The sequence below is a fragment of the Sinocyclocheilus grahami genome, unplaced genomic scaffold, assembly GCF_001515645.1.
Source record: "Sinocyclocheilus grahami isolate Dianchi unplaced genomic scaffold, SAMN03320097.WGS_v1.1 scaffold519.1, whole genome shotgun sequence".
Taxonomy (NCBI): domain Eukaryota; kingdom Metazoa; phylum Chordata; class Actinopteri; order Cypriniformes; family Cyprinidae; genus Sinocyclocheilus; species Sinocyclocheilus grahami.
Genome location: NW_015505698.1, coordinates 297,360 through 313,147, shown reverse-complemented (window position 1 = coordinate 313,147; position 15,788 = coordinate 297,360). Strand labels below are relative to the sequence as shown.

At 37.6% G+C, this 15,788-nt stretch overlaps 1 protein-coding gene across 2 annotated transcripts in view; it reads right to left on the bottom strand.

The window, feature by feature from the left end:
* Positions 1-828: 828 nt before the first annotated feature.
* The window catches only part of rngtt (RNA guanylyltransferase and 5'-phosphatase), a 132,771-nt gene continuing 117,811 nt past the window's right edge, over positions 829-15,788 (bottom strand). For both annotated transcript variants that reach the window (XM_016237588.1, XM_016237587.1), the window contains 3 exons: positions 11,808-11,874; positions 2,179-2,302; positions 829-1,213 (listed from right to left, as the gene is read on the bottom strand). In XM_016237588.1, the coding sequence (XP_016093074.1) occupies positions 1,059-1,213; positions 2,179-2,302; positions 11,808-11,874 (346 nt within the window). In that variant the 3' untranslated portion in view covers positions 829-1,058. The remainder of the gene's footprint in view (positions 1,214-2,178; positions 2,303-11,807; positions 11,875-15,788) is intronic.

The following is a 15,788-nucleotide window of genomic DNA, read 5'->3' as shown; positions in this document are numbered from 1 at the left end:
GCAATCAAGGTCTAATCACTTCAGCATGCAGATGAGCTCAGCGCAGCCTCATAGTGTCACATTTCAGGGACTTTGGCCTTCATTTGTCTTACGAGGAAACAATTCCAGATGAGAGGAGGACATGAATGTCAGGTGTGACTCACTCCTCAGGAGACAGCGATAATGTCAACTCTTCTCAGACGAATTGATCTGCTCTTTGCACACCAGCTTTCAATATTGTTAACACCAGATGAGAAATGTGAGAGCAATAAAGAACGTCATTAACTTCAGCTGCGACACTTCAATTACGAGTGACAACTGCCGAAATGTTCACGCATCCTTATAAACGACAAAAACACCAATTTAGGCCTATCCCAAAATCAAATTTAGACAAAGTTCTTCAGCTAAAATGATCATGTATTGAATGTGAAGGCATGTGTGGAATAGCTGGCAATCTTTATTTTGGAATTATTGCTTTCATTCCCCCCCCCCCTCAAAAAACACATTGAGCCAAAAGATCCAGGAAAACTTAAATACACCTGGCATTTTTTAAGAAACAAAACCTGAGAAAAAAAGGGCTGGGGCAACATTTTCAAATCAGCATAATGACATACAAAACACTCTAACCTAACAAACACCACCATATGACGCACACCGCCTATCAGTGTTTAGATTAGTCCAGATCTGGGGAAATTCCACAGGACTTGTTTCAGTGTTTCATGGTTAGGTCTAAATCTAGACAGTCTAGACAGCACACTATACTGTTCTGTTTAGTAAAAAAAGCAACTGAAAAACAAACAGAGAGGTGAAGCAACCGTAACAAATACAAAACATAAAAAAAGAAAACAATGCAATTCATTTTTATTTTTATTCTCTTAAATAAGAATGCACCTCAGCACTCAATGTTCAAACAAGCTCTCATAGCAGTGTCTTTAAATAGATCATCAACAACTTCAAGAACAGAAGCCAAAGTGAGGCCAAAAAGCAAAATGTTCTCCAGAAGTCTCTTCTCTTGCGGTGTGCAGAGCTGCTGAACATTTTGGGAATAAAAAAACAAATTATCAAACCTGCACACTGCGCTACTGCGGGACGGTGAGGTTCGCTCTCTTTGGTGGAGGCGGTGGCATGAGCTTAGAGTCGACTGGGTGTTTGCGGGACTGCGCCTGGGCGCACCGGTCCAAAAACTCAAAGAGAATTTCCTTTGTGACGGGATGCTGGATACTGTTGCACACAGCTGTCAGGACGACACGAGACAGAGTGAGAACAACTAATAGATGCTGGACTTTCAGCAGAGTTGGGCTGCAAGCTCAGAATATCTCAACAGGTGAAGTTATCATCTTGTTTATGGCTAGCTATTTGAATAATAACATTCGGATTAATGGTGCAAACATTTTAAAGCAGGGGTGGGCAAATCTGGCTGCTTACAGTACATTTACACAACAGCGACTGAACTAAAAATGTTAAAATTGCTTTTTTTTTTTTTTAGTTTTGCATACAGATAACAATGTTTTCAAAATGATTCCCATCAACATGGACCTTCGAAAATGACTAAAAAGCTGTAGCATGCAGGTCAGCATCGTAGTTGGCGATGTCAATTTGTAAAGAAATGCTACGCATATATGCATTCCTACAGACTAATATGCATAAAAATTATGTCACAATTTCCAGAAATTCGTGTTTTTTGTAGTTTAGATGATAATTTCATTTTCAAAAACTTGCTCTGTGTTTTCAGTCCCCCAAAACACTGATGTCATGTAAATGACCCCCCCAAGATAAACATTCCCTCAAATTTTTATCTCCAACCTTAATAAAACACACCTGGACAAGCTATTCAAAGTCTCCAGAAAGAATTTAAAGAAAGAAATTACAGCTGCATCCTTCAAACCAAACAGCATTCTTGTAAACATGTACAAAACACTTTGTTGAATAGCTTTTTTAAAAAAAAATGTTTTATTGTGTTTGGGATTTTTTTCATGTCTTTTTATTTATAAAGAAAGTAGTCAGATGAAGAAAAGTTCCAGGCAGGTGAGTTTGATCAGGTTTGGATCTCAAAGGCCAGAGTTGCCCAGCCCTGCTTTAAGGTAATGTTATGCACAATGAAAATACATGTAAAAATGCTTTTAGCCTTTGGTTTTCATCTAGTCAACTAAACAATCTAATACCGACCCTGGCTTTAGTATAGCACATGTGAATCCTTACCCATGGCTGTGTCATATGAGTTGGGGAAGCTCTTGTCCGTCCTCTGTCGCATGAACACCCAGGTGTTATTGACGAACGTGCACTCAATTATTTTATTATCATACTGCTTCAGTTCCTTTGTTATCTGGAGTGCAAAAGAATAATAGGGTATCAATCACTAGCCAGAATTTAAAGAAAGAAATTACAGCTGCATCATTCAAACCAAACAGCATTCTTGTAAACATGTACAAACCACTTTGTTGAATAGATTTTTTTACTGTATTATTTGGGATTTTTTTTCATGTCTTTTTATTATATAATGAAAGTAGTCAGATGAAGAAAACAGATCAATATATCAGCAAAGCTGATTAAGATCATGTTGTCTGAAAACCACCAATTAACACGGGTGTCCAATCCTGTCCTGCAGAGTTTAGTTCCAACCCCAATTAAACACACCTGAAGCTAATCAAGTTCTTCAGGGTTACTAGAATCTTTCAGGCAGGTGTGTTGGGTTATGTTTGAGCTAAACGCTGCGGGATGCTGGTCCTCCATGTGCAGAAGAGTTCATTCCTTCTTGTATCGGTTACAAAATCTTCTGACAACTTTGTCAACCTGGTTTTCAACCATTTTTGAAAATTTCGAGTTAATGTTCTGTAAAATAATTTCATAATTTTTCAGCAGTTTTCATCATTAAATTGTATTATGTCTTGGCACGTTTTACACTGGATGCCCTTCCTGCCGCAACACAGGCCTGAGAGTGCACTAACTCCCAGTGCTGGGACACACTCACTCATTACGGCCAATTTACTTTGTCCAATTCACCTATTCTGCATTGTGGGGGAAACCGGAGCACCCGGAGGAAACCCACGCAGACTCGGGGAGAACATGCAAACTCCACACAGAAAGGCATCCTGGCTTATATATACTATCGGTTACAAAATCTTCTGACAACTTTGTCAACCTGGTTTTCAACCATTTTTGAAAATTTCGAGTTAATGTTCTGTAAAATGATTTCATAATTTTTCAGCAGTTTTCATCATTAATTTGTATTATGTCTTGGCACGTTTTACACTGGATGCCCTTCCTGCCGCAACACAGGCCTGAGAGTGCACTAACTCCCAGTGCTGGGACACACTCACTCATTACGGCCAATTTACTTTGTCCAATTCACCTATTCTGCATTGTGGGGGAAACCGGAGCACCCGGAGGCGTGCTCCCACGCAGACTCGGGGAGAACATGCAAACTCCACACAGAAAGGCATCCTGGCTTATATATATATAGTTTGTTTTTATATGTCCCCAGTGTCGGGACATGAAACGGGCGGGATACGAACCAAAATCTCTCCGTTAAATGTGCCTGGAGCTTGTGTGCTAACCACTAGTCTGTGGTTCAGACCAATTGTTGGTACTTTTTGTAGGTTGTAAAGTAACTGCCAGTGCGTAATGTGTAATTACAGCCACAACACAGATGTCTCAATACATGACAGTTTCACAAAGGCCTTAAGAAAACAGGAGTGTGTTTGGCCCAAGTAAGCGAGAGAAAGAAATATCTCAAAGATAAAGAGACTGGATCCTCGCTAAACCGTGGCAGGTTGGTGTGTGGGGGAGGAAGTGAGCTGGCAGTGAAGCCGCCCCCTTCTGGGCCTATTGGCATGATGGGATGAGTAAATACCCTCACCATCCAACAGTGAAGGGCATCTGCGAGCACAGAGGAGAAGCTGAACATTTCAGGACTGACATACACACACAACAATATTCCAAGGATTAATGACCCTTTGGTGGTACGGTACCTTTCCTCGCAAAAATACAACCAGAGCGTCTATGTACATACAGCGTGGCTGTAGCTGAGAGAATGCTAACACACTAGGGTTGGGTATCGTTTTTTTTTTTTTCGATACCGGTGCCAAATCGATACTTTTAAAACGGTTCCGGTGCCTGAACCGATACTTATAAAAAAATTAAAATACAATAAAAATTCCCCCCAAAAATGATGGATTGGCAGGGTTCATGGGCGGGCAAGGTTCGTAGCAAGGTTTTTTTTTTTTTTTGCTTATTTTGTTTTTATAATAAATAAAAAGAAAACAAGTAGAAAGAACAGAAAAAGAATAGGGAATGCTAGTGTTAGAGGGTCATTTTTAAATAAAAATAAAACGATTCAATGGAACAGAAAAAGACTCAAACACACAGACCATGCTGGAGTATACGCTCAACAGATCCTGAGCTGATTGACAAATATCTGATCTTGTAAGATGTGCTCCCTTTACAGAGTGCGTGTGATTGCGAAATTGAAAGTGAAAGTAAACAGCGCAGACGCTCATTCAAAAATATTTAAACACACTGAGAGCGACTCCCTGATGCGCAAAATTATATACAATATTAGAATGTTTAAAGGAGTGGACATGAAAATCGCGGGAGCGAAACACGTTGCGGGAGCAAGCGGCAATGGTCAGAGATTCAGCGGGAGCGAGATTAAGAAAACAGCTGAATCCCGGACATTTTGGGCAATTAAGAAATCCCGGCTGGATGCATTTTTGTAGGTCCAAAAAGAGGACATGTCCGGGGAAAAGAGGACGTACGGTCACCCTAATTTATAATCTATTGCTAATCGATGTATTCTTTTTAAAGTAGCATATGGAACATATTTTCTGCCTCGTTCTGTGACAAGAAGCCTCATCAGATCACAAAAGGAAGCATGTGACTGGTGTTGTGGAGTAAAAAGGTTATAATGTTCTCTTTTGTTGGACAACAGGTTTAGAAATGTGAATACAAGGGAGGTTTAGCTTTAGGCATTTTAATTTAAGCATGTTTAGCTTAATTAACAGAAGGCTACCTGCTGCCATCAGAGCAAGTGTAATTACTGCATTCACGCACTCCTCGGATGCTCTCATTTCCCGAGTTCTGCTTTTAAGTCGGAATGTGGAAACAACATGGACACTCGCGTTACTACAAAGATGTGTTGGATTTGTATTATTAGAGCTTTCCGACTTGAGTTCACGTGCATGTTCTCAGTCGGGAAATTATTTTTCACGTGCGGTGCCAGTGATGATGCTTCTTACGTCTGTTTCGGAGAACCTGAGGACAACTATTTAAATCTGTGTTCTGATTCGGTTCTAGTACATACCGGTTACATAGGTACCGGTGCCATATTGGTACCGGGTTTCGGTACCCAACCCTATAACACACAACCACTTAACAGACTCTGGCAGATTAGAACACAGCCAAATATAATAGAGGCGGCAGGCCAAAGATTCTGCGCACATGCTTTTCACACCCCACACAGACACGACCGTGGCAGAGATCCTGGGATGTTGTTCGGCTTTCGTCTGGCACGGTACATGATGCACTTGTTAGTTTTGGATCGGACCGTCATGACACTCCGGTCACCCTCTTGAAGCCCTGGCAGCCATTTACAAACACCACACGGTGCCTAAAGCAGCCAAATCCACTCCATTACAGCTAAAGCCTGCCAAACACCTTCTTAATTTGTAATGATAATATGGCAGTCAACAATAAAAAAGTAAATCAATTTAATGAAAGTAACAGTCAGGCGCAAAGCAGCCCCTCCAAAAACATTCTGGCAAATAATCATTGCATTTTAAGAGTGCAAAGAAAACACTGCAAACAGACACAAAATGGTAAGCGACAACCCTACTATAGCTGCTGCCTATTTACCAACATCTGCCTTTCAGCAAATCAGGTGTGACTATCATGTGATTATTATTCATGGAGCATTCAAGCATTTTCAGATGATTCATATACACCAACCAAATTTTGCAACGAGAACGTTAGCTGGATTTGATTGTTGATGATTTGGCCTGATCTTGGATTGGTTGGTTCTTCGAAGCTCATCCCGGAGTTGCTGTCATAGCAACAGCTCCGTAAGCTTAAACCTGCTCGGGAGCAGGTTTATTTCATGTAAACAGGATTAGATTGCATCTTTTTAAGCAGAATTGATACTTAAAATCTGTCCGCTACCACTGCTACTTTATTACAAGAGTACCCTACTAATCCTGGGACAATAATTTAAAAATAATAATCATTTAAAAATTAATTTAAAGATAATATAATAATGTTGTGTAGTCTTTAATACTACAGACGCAGCCAGTTTTACTCACTGAAATATTTATTCGTCATAAAATTATTACTTCATAATTGTATTTGAGTCTTACTCATATGCTATACAGATATTGTAGAGCCGTGCATTAATTTGAGTGATGACAGATATTATGGGAGTGGCTTGATGGAGCGCAGGAGATGCAGATAACATGATCTTGACTCTTAAGAAACTTTAATTAATGCTGTCACGTAACAAATCTGTTCAGATATCAAATTAAATGAATTGCTAATTACTACATTGAAATAAAAATGTAAAGCCTGTACAAATATTAGAAATCGTGAATAAAAATAATTGGGAATCAATGTAAAAAATGTAAATAAAATAAAAACAGTGCACATTTCATTTAACTCTTATAACATTTATGTAGTTTTGTTCGCTTGGCTGTTTCCTCATAAAAGTCCAGAAATTTGTCAAGTTTTTTCGTCAGGTCTTTTTTGTTATAAGATGTCATTACGTTGCTGTCTTGCCTCCAGCCAGTCGCTGCATTGCTGATCGTGGTTTCGAGTATCGATGCATAGCCCCTTTTAAACCAACCCATGAATGTGCAATTATCTCAGATAACTCTATCCAGCAATTCTAATCATCAACAACAGGTGCGCTCGAAGAACCGAATTAGCCAGATCCTGATTAGCGCAATGATATCATCTTGGATGTGACATTTCATCACGGATGCAATAAGCGACGTACGAAGAACGGGCCCCAGGTCGATTAGTGATGTTGACTATTTTTGCATTCTGTCTCATTCAGATGAAAGCGCTCTGTCTTGGTGAAATGGAATGATTTGGGAAGCTCTACATCAGACTTGACTTGGACTCATGAACAAAAGTCGGTAACACTTTATTTCGATAGTCCACTTTAGACATTCTATTAACAGTAAGTAACTTTGCAACTACATGTCAACTAGCAGTTAGTAGAGTATTAGTAGACTGTCTGCTTAATATCTTCTAACACTTTCTTTGTCAACTTATTCTACTAACCCTAAACCTACCCTAACAGTCTACTCTGAGAGTTAGTAGAGATGTAGTTGCAAATTAATGCGAATGTAGTTGACATGTAGTTGACATGTAGTTACAAAGTTACTTATAGTTAGTAGAATGTCTAAAGTGGACTATCGAAATAAAGTGAGACCTAATTTTAATTATGTAACAAGTAAAAATGGCTATTTTCTTTTAATTCTGTTTTCTTTGTGGTGAAAGAAGTTTCTTCAGATTATAAAAAGGTAAGAAAGAGATGGTTCTTTGTGGAACCAAAAATGGTTCTTCTATGGCATCGCTGTGAAGAACCTTTTAAGCACCTTTAGTTTTAAGAATGCATGTACATTATGTGAGCTATGATTATTCAGCAATTGTGTTTAATTTCCAGCCATTAGTACATTCCTGCATCTTGATTGATTGAGTGGAGCAGTGGCTCGTCACTAATGTGGCCTCTTTATTGCCTACAGTCCACTGCAGCACTTCAGCACAATGACAACAACTGCTTTCCTGTCCTCGTCTATAAAAACTCCATGTCTATCTGTGGAAATTGCACCACATATTTATTTGCGAAATAAACAGAATCATTTCATAAACATAGTCAGCAGCATATCATATGTGGTTTCAAGAGAAAGAAAACAATTACCAGTTACCATAGTTACCCATTCATTTACTACTGAGTGTGTGTTTCAGAAAACTAGCCTAAATGTTGTTTAGTGGGTTTCTTGCCAACTAAAGAAGGAAAAAAAATAAACTATTTCCAAAAGAGAAGTCAAGACTTGGATTCATGACAAAATAGATTAGTGAACACAGACAGCAACTCCAAAAGGCATGTCAGCCTTACAAAATAGTGCTCTTTATGTGAAGCGTATGGGGGACGTAACGCACAACTGATTCCAATAGAGTTTGCATTAACATGCTGCTAAGATAATTCTGTATTTAAAAAATGCTAAATTTGGGTAAAATAATCCACAACATTTCTGCACTAATGTATTTATAATCAGTGCTTCTTCTCACTCCATCTTCTATCTTTTTGTTAATTTATTTATTATTTTATTCAGGGACAATATACATTAATAACACAGAATCAGTGTAAAATGTGCTGGATTTAACTAGGATAATTAAACAAGGTAATCTGTAGTTAAAATATTACTGCAAAATTATTACACTAAAATCCCTATAAATATTCATAATTTTGATTTGACAACCAAATGTTTTCATTTCTAGAGAAACCACAACGACTGTTTTTTCTTTCTTCTGGTTTTAAGTTGTCAAGATCTATGTCAGTTATCGTCTAGTTTCGTCTTCAGGCAAATTATAACTGACTAACCCGTACTTCTTCTCAACGGTTTGTTACAATCGCTTCTTGTAGCAGTTCTTGTGTACCTCCTTGTTATTTGATTTATGAATATGGGTGGAACAAAACTCTTAAGAATCTTAAAAACAACACTAAATCATCTGTTCCCAGTGCAAAAAAACCCGATGTGGCTTTGTGTCTAATACCTTAATAGCTGATTTCAACAGGCTTAGGAATAGACTTAGTGAACTACTTAATGAGTTGCTTTTATGAAATTCATGCAAGTTCGATCAGCCTGTAATTAATTATTTTTTTTAACTTTTACTTTTCAGTGTGATTTTGAATCCAGCCCTCAGTGGGTTGATGATTTTGGCTTTCACTGACCATTGGGTAACACTTTACTTTGATGGGTCCACAACATACAACATTCTGACTATAAGAAACTTTGCAAGTATATGTCAACTTATTCTACTAACACTAAACCTAACAGTCTACTCAGAGTTTGTAGACATGTAGTTGGAAATTAATGAGAATTAGTTGGTATGTAGTTGCAAAGTTACTTATGGTTATTTGAATGTCTAAAGTGGACTATCAAAATAAAGTGTAACCGACCATTGTCACATAATTTTGTTGCACACATCAATTACACAATGTATATAAGCAAAAATTTTCAACTTGAATATTTCATTCATTGAGATCCTATGTGTGATTTAAGGGCAGGGTATGTGATTTGGTTCAAAAAATTTTTTTTGCTATGCTGGTTGAAAGTATTTTCACATCCCAAAAGCAATGACTAATTGAGTGGTGTTAATGTATTTATATAAGGCCCTTTCGCACCGCTTTAGTTCCAGAACTAAATGTACAGTACTAAAGCACTGGGACGATTTTGCGCGAACTATTTCCCAGTACTATTTACAGGGTTGCATTCGTACCGACAGTGTGTACTAAGAAGTGACGTAAGCCGGTCGACAGCGACGTCATTTGTACGTTAACAACAGGAGGATGGAGGACGCTGTGATTGGAGCTGTGTGTTTGTTGTGTCTCGCGGGTTTCACAATAATGGACATGGAAAGTCGACGTATACGTAAAGAGATTGGATGCACGCTATCCAACCTGCCTGTCCAATCCAATCTCATGGCAATTCGTACGTATTTTACGAGGTGGCTAAATCGTAAATTTTTTATGAGTTCCCCAATTTTAATGAATTCGTATGAATGACCTACCCCTAACCCCACCCCTAAACCTACCCATCACTTAGGTCTAAACAAATCGTACTAAATCATACATCGCACAATATCGAGTGAGTTCGACCGAGTTTGTATAAATGAGGCCGCAAGAATTCATACAAATTAGCCACCACGTAAAATACGTACGAATGGGTCGTGAGATAGCACTGGCCTGTCAATATATGTATTCGCTAGGGGTGTAACGATACACGTATTCGTATTGAACCGTTCGGTACGAGGCTTTCAGTTTGGTACGCATTACAAACCAAACAATTCGTTGGACTGATGCTATTACATTTGGAGAATAAAAGAGCTTAAAGTGTGTGAAATATAATGTTCTCAGTGCCACTGCGCTCAACAAGGCAGCCCAAATGACATAACAGGCAATGGGGTGCGTCGAAAGACGAGGATCTTGTATCGACGATAGCCAGAGATATTGTCAAAAACATCAATTATTGGCAATATTAAGAGGATTTGGCATTTTCAATTAATGTAGCCCTGTTACATTCTTATTAGGCCTATTATTATTAAGTTACTTTTATTATAACATTTTATTATTAACTTAAAATTACAATTAATTTGCCCAGCAATATTACCGCATAACTGACGTGCTGCGAGGATTACAAAAGATAAGGCTATTTGCTCCTCAATTAAAATGTTTTTAAAAAGGTCTTTTAAAACAGGTCTATTATACGGCCTATAATTAAAATATTAACACTGCAGTCATCAATAAAAATCAATGAAATAAAAAGCTTTATTTAGCCTATTTAAAGCGGCGACTTTTAAAAACAACCTGTTTAACACCAAATACGTTTCTTCTCATTTTTTTTTTTTTTACTATGTACGGGCCACAAGAGAAATATTAAGGGAATAAATGAAAACAGTTAGCTATATACCGTTATCAGCATATGTTGAAGTAGATTCGTCTCTCGTCGTCTCTGAGAGAATATGCGGCGATATCCACTGGCTCGCCTTCATGGTTTAAAAAATAAATATTTCCGACACTGCGAACGAAAGCAATTACCCACGCCCCGCCGTATCGAAAACGTACCGAACCGTGAATTTTGTGAACCGTTACACCCCTAGTATTTGCATACCTCCACTCACCCTGTTCGCGCAGACATGATACATCAGCAGCACGTTCAATTGCGCTATTAGACCGAGCGAGAATGGAAGGCGTTATTACTGTAACATTATGCACTTTGTACTGTAAGGTTTTCTCACCGGTGAATGAGACATGAGGTAATCTGACAGCATTGACGCGTCTCTCATCGTGTCACTGGTTAGCCTCTGGTCTGTCTGAGCACGGTCATGTGTTTTGGAGGAGGCGTGGCTTTGGAGAGTGATTTGCAGGGAGGGTGGGATCTTATGCTTTCAAAGCTAGCTTACTATTGCTAGCCTCTCTGAAATCACCTACCCTACATTTAAGTGTTCCCAGTGTATAATAGCGTCCACACCAGAGGACGATAACATTCTGTTTATTATAAGTGCGCGTTGCTGTTATGTGGCTTGATGCTTTAAATGCTTGAGTAGAATGGATTCTCATTAGCTGTCGATGCTTTTACAGTTCATCAGCTGGTAAAAAAAAACTTTTTGAAAGTGATTCCAATGATATTATTGCTATGTGCTGTTTTTGTTATAGTTGTGGTGTAGACTCCAGAAACCATAATATGAACTTTAATGTTATCATTATAGTTATCATCTTTGGTGTCAACGGGCCTTTACAGTTGTTTGCGTCCAAATAGCCATACAACATGTTCCATCTTATAATATGTTTTATTGTTGTGGCACATTGAGTGCACACCTCCTGTAGGATTCCTTAAACTGCTATCTAGGCAGGCCGATCGCTGGGTCTCAGAACGGAGCTCTTGTGTGACACAACGTTCACCTGTCTGACTCAATTAATTAAAAGCACATCATGTAAAGAGCGCTTGACAATGACAGGACTATCTTTAGCGGCGTCTGTGTTTGCAGTGAATCAGACAGAGGGAACGCTGACAGAAGGAATTATCAGAAATGTGAACCAATGTTTCTCTCACCTTCATTTGAGCAAAGGGCATGTCATAGCTCCCCACGAACAGGAGACCCACCGTCTGCGGGATCAGTCTGGAGAAAGAGCGAAAATAAAGATCTAAATTAAATTTCACATCCGGACAAGCAAGCATTGTGCTATTCCCCAAGACAGCGGAAGTCAGGGAAATAATAGCAGCTCTGCTATGGAGGATGTCCTCCGATACTGCCGTGTAATTATTCTGGGCTTCATAATAAGTGCCTGTAAGACTTTCACAGTCAGGATGAGGTTCCCAAATACAAAGACACCAAGGGCTTTAGAGGCATAGACTTGTTAAGGGGGATGTTCGGAAGGGAGGGTTTTTAAGGACAAGGATCAAGGAAATTAATTTTGAATGAGATGCTGGTAAATGAAGCACTGGCCTGTCTGGCTCACTGAAATAAACGCACTAAATAAATGTATATGTAATATACACAATATGGTTATATTTTAAAAGAAGTATCTTGTGCTTATGCATTTATTTGAGGAAGTACAGTAAAAATTGAAATATTGAGAAATATTATTACACATTAAAATCACTGTTTTCTATTGAATATGTTGTAAAATGTAACTTATTTCTGTGATCAAAGCTGTATTTTCAGCATCATTACTCCAGTCTGCAGTGTCACGTGATCCTTCAGAAATCATTCTAATATACTGATTTTACTTTTACACAAAGACTGGTAGGTCTATTAGTAATATTGGTTTACTTTCGCAACCATTTGTTGCATTATATGCCAATGGTGACAGTTCAAAAATGGAGGAGGGGCGGGGGCCTTTTTGAGTCATTTAAAATGAACAAACTTTTCTTTTGGTATCTTCATTTTTAAGGCCCTATTTGGTTCATTTCCAGAGATATTAGGATCTAAATATTGCTCCAAGAGTAAACTGCTACACTGTACAAATTTTCAGTGGCCAAAAAATAAATGTAGGTAATTTTGCATTCAAATAATGTCGAACCTAGAAACACATCTCATTTCTATATCTGTCATCTTTCTAAAGTCTTTTTTACCCTCCTGTAATTTGGCTCCAAATCTCAGGTAAAAATGGTAATTTTGACCCACCTCTACAAAAGAGATCACTCAGTAAATATACATCCATGACATGTAATATTTTGGGTTTCATCACTATTTATGCTCGTCTTTCCTCAGAAAAAAGGTTTCTGAAATTCGGTTGATTTGAGATGGAAATACCCTATTATCAATACAGGATTTGTTGAATAGAAAGTTCAAAAGAACAGCGTTTATTTGAAATTGAAATCTTTTGTAACATTATAAATGTCTTTACTGTCACTTTGGATCACTTTAATGTCGTTTCTGAATGGAAGTATTAATTTCTTTCAAGACAAACACAAACCTTTTGAACGGTAGTAGGTGAGAATAATAACATAGAGCTTAAAAACACTTCTATATTTACTGTATTATTAACAGTTTGCCTCCCTGACCCATATCCAACTTGGACTGGAAGATCAATTGTTTGATTTGGCATGTAATATCTTTGAATTATCTTTATTTGGGGGCTTTTCTCAGCAAATACTGCTTTAACTAATTAATTAATATTGTAATAAATTCCGTTAAAACTTTAATTCTACTTTTAATGGATCAAAAGTCATAATAAAAATCAACCTGACTTGAAATATGCAATGATCACATCACAGTTGAAATCCAGCCATATTAATCTCGACTGAAAAGGAAATAATCAGTGATCACTGCAAATGCAGACAGTAGGATACTGTAGCCCTCTCCTCTCTATGATGGTCCCAGCTGTTCACACGTACACGCCCACTGAAATGTGTTACCATCCAAAATAGTAGTAAAACACCGGGGAGGAGACCGGATCCGAACCCTGACACTGAGGGCTAAAGAACACCCTGCCAGTCGAGCTAATGGCGCTGTATATTTGGAGCCTCTCGGAACACGATGACGGTGTTCAGCCTCGGTTACTGTGTGTCCTGTGCGCTTGTTTTATCACGTCGAAAGCAGATATTTTTATCAAATAATGAAACCAATGTAACCGTTTACACACCCACGTGATTCATTTCAGTGTGGACCAGATCGCAGCATCAGTTGCGAGCTATCTGAGCTACTGGTGTTTGGGACTAACACCGAGACCTCTCTTTAGCAGAAGTCATTACTGTTTCCATAATTGGTATAGCAATGTGCGAACTTATGAAATGTGCATTTCTAATTAAGACCTTCAAGCTCAACCATCTGTTGACTGCTCAAAAATTCATTTAGGAGTATCTGGACCTCTTTATTCATTTGATGACATTGTTTCAGAGGAGATTCTGTGAAATGTATTCTCGTGAAACACTGTCGTGAACAGACTGGATGACGCTGGATGGCTAAATGTCAAACGCAATCTGTGAATCCTGCGGATCAAATCGTAAAGCCGCGTGCGTTTACACTGTCAGTGATTGAATGGTTACCACGGTATCCAGCCAGCAGATCACTCTCTGCGCTGTCATTGGTAGACGCTGTAGTGTGTCACAGTTTATTTGCATAAGATTGCCCTTGACAAAGAAAAGGAAAAACTTAAAAAGCCAAATTTAAAAAAAAAATGATATGAGCTCTAATCATCCAAATGAAAACAAAAAAACTTTTGAAATACTTTATTTTTTACATGTAATGAATCTAGAATATATGAACGTTTCACTTTTTGAAATAATTTACAAAAGTTTTCACGATATTCACATTTTTTGAGATGCACCTGTATATTGTTAAGAAACAATACTAGAAGAATATGGCAACCTACTTAAGGTTTTCTTTTCAAGAGTTTAATTTTTGTAATGAGGATGTTTTTCCTCATTATGGAATCAAAACAGTTGTGTCATCTTGAAATTCGGTCAGAATAATGCAAAAAAAAAAAAAAAAAGATTTTCTTTCGTAGTATTTTTGTCTTGTTTTCTAGTATACATATCTATAAATTCTTGAATCAGGATGCATTTACTTGACAAGTAAAATGACTTAAGATATTGTCTTGTTTTCTGAAAAGAAAAAAAAAAATCTAATTTTGTTAGTTTTTGCTTAAAACAAGCAAAAATATCTACCAATGGGGGTAAGAAAAATAATCTTAATTCAAAGGCTAAAGAAGATTATTTTTCTTGCCTCCATTGGTAGATATTTTTGCATGTTTTAAGCAAAAACGAACAAAATTTGGATATTGTTTTTTCAGAAAGCAAGACATAGTATCTTAAGTAATTTTACTTGTCAAGTAAATGCATCTTGATTAAAGAATTTTTAGATATTTGTGACCCGTACTGGCAAAATGAGTAGTAATGCACACGGGCTAATTTTGAGCTACGGGCAAAAAAAGTGGTCGAATTTTAGATTTTTTTTAGAAAAATGAGTTCATTAAGCCCTCGTCTAGCGAGACGTAAGAAAGTAATTAAACATCTAAAAGTATCTTTATTTGTACATTTTCTGAGAGGAGAACCGTTCCCCCCGCTCGCTTCCCGCGCTGCCTCAAATCCGAAGCACCTGCATAAAGATGACAGACACCAACGGCGCTCTATCCCGATACACGTACACAGATTTAAAGTAGGCTAAATTTATTTAAGTATTCACGCAAACATAATCTGTTATATCTTAAGTGAATGTCTGGGCAACTTTTGGGGAAAAACATACGATGTGTAACATTATATTAGATCCGTGCATTATACTATGTTTTAATATCGGCCGTCTGTCTCATTAATGCTAATCAAACAATAAAAGAAAAGAGACTGAACTGCTTTTGTAGTTTTAATAATTTAATAATTTATTTTTAATGAACACACTTAAGTGATTTTTACATTTGACTGTATTTGTTTTTCTTACTTGAATGCTTATGTTTGCATGTAAAATGATAAAAGTAGGTAATACACTTGTTTTTAAATTTTTTGCATCAGTTCTTATAACAACAAAGATAAAAAAAAAGCTATATTGTGATTATTAATCTAGTAATGATTATTAAGAAAAGAAGTGTGTGGGGG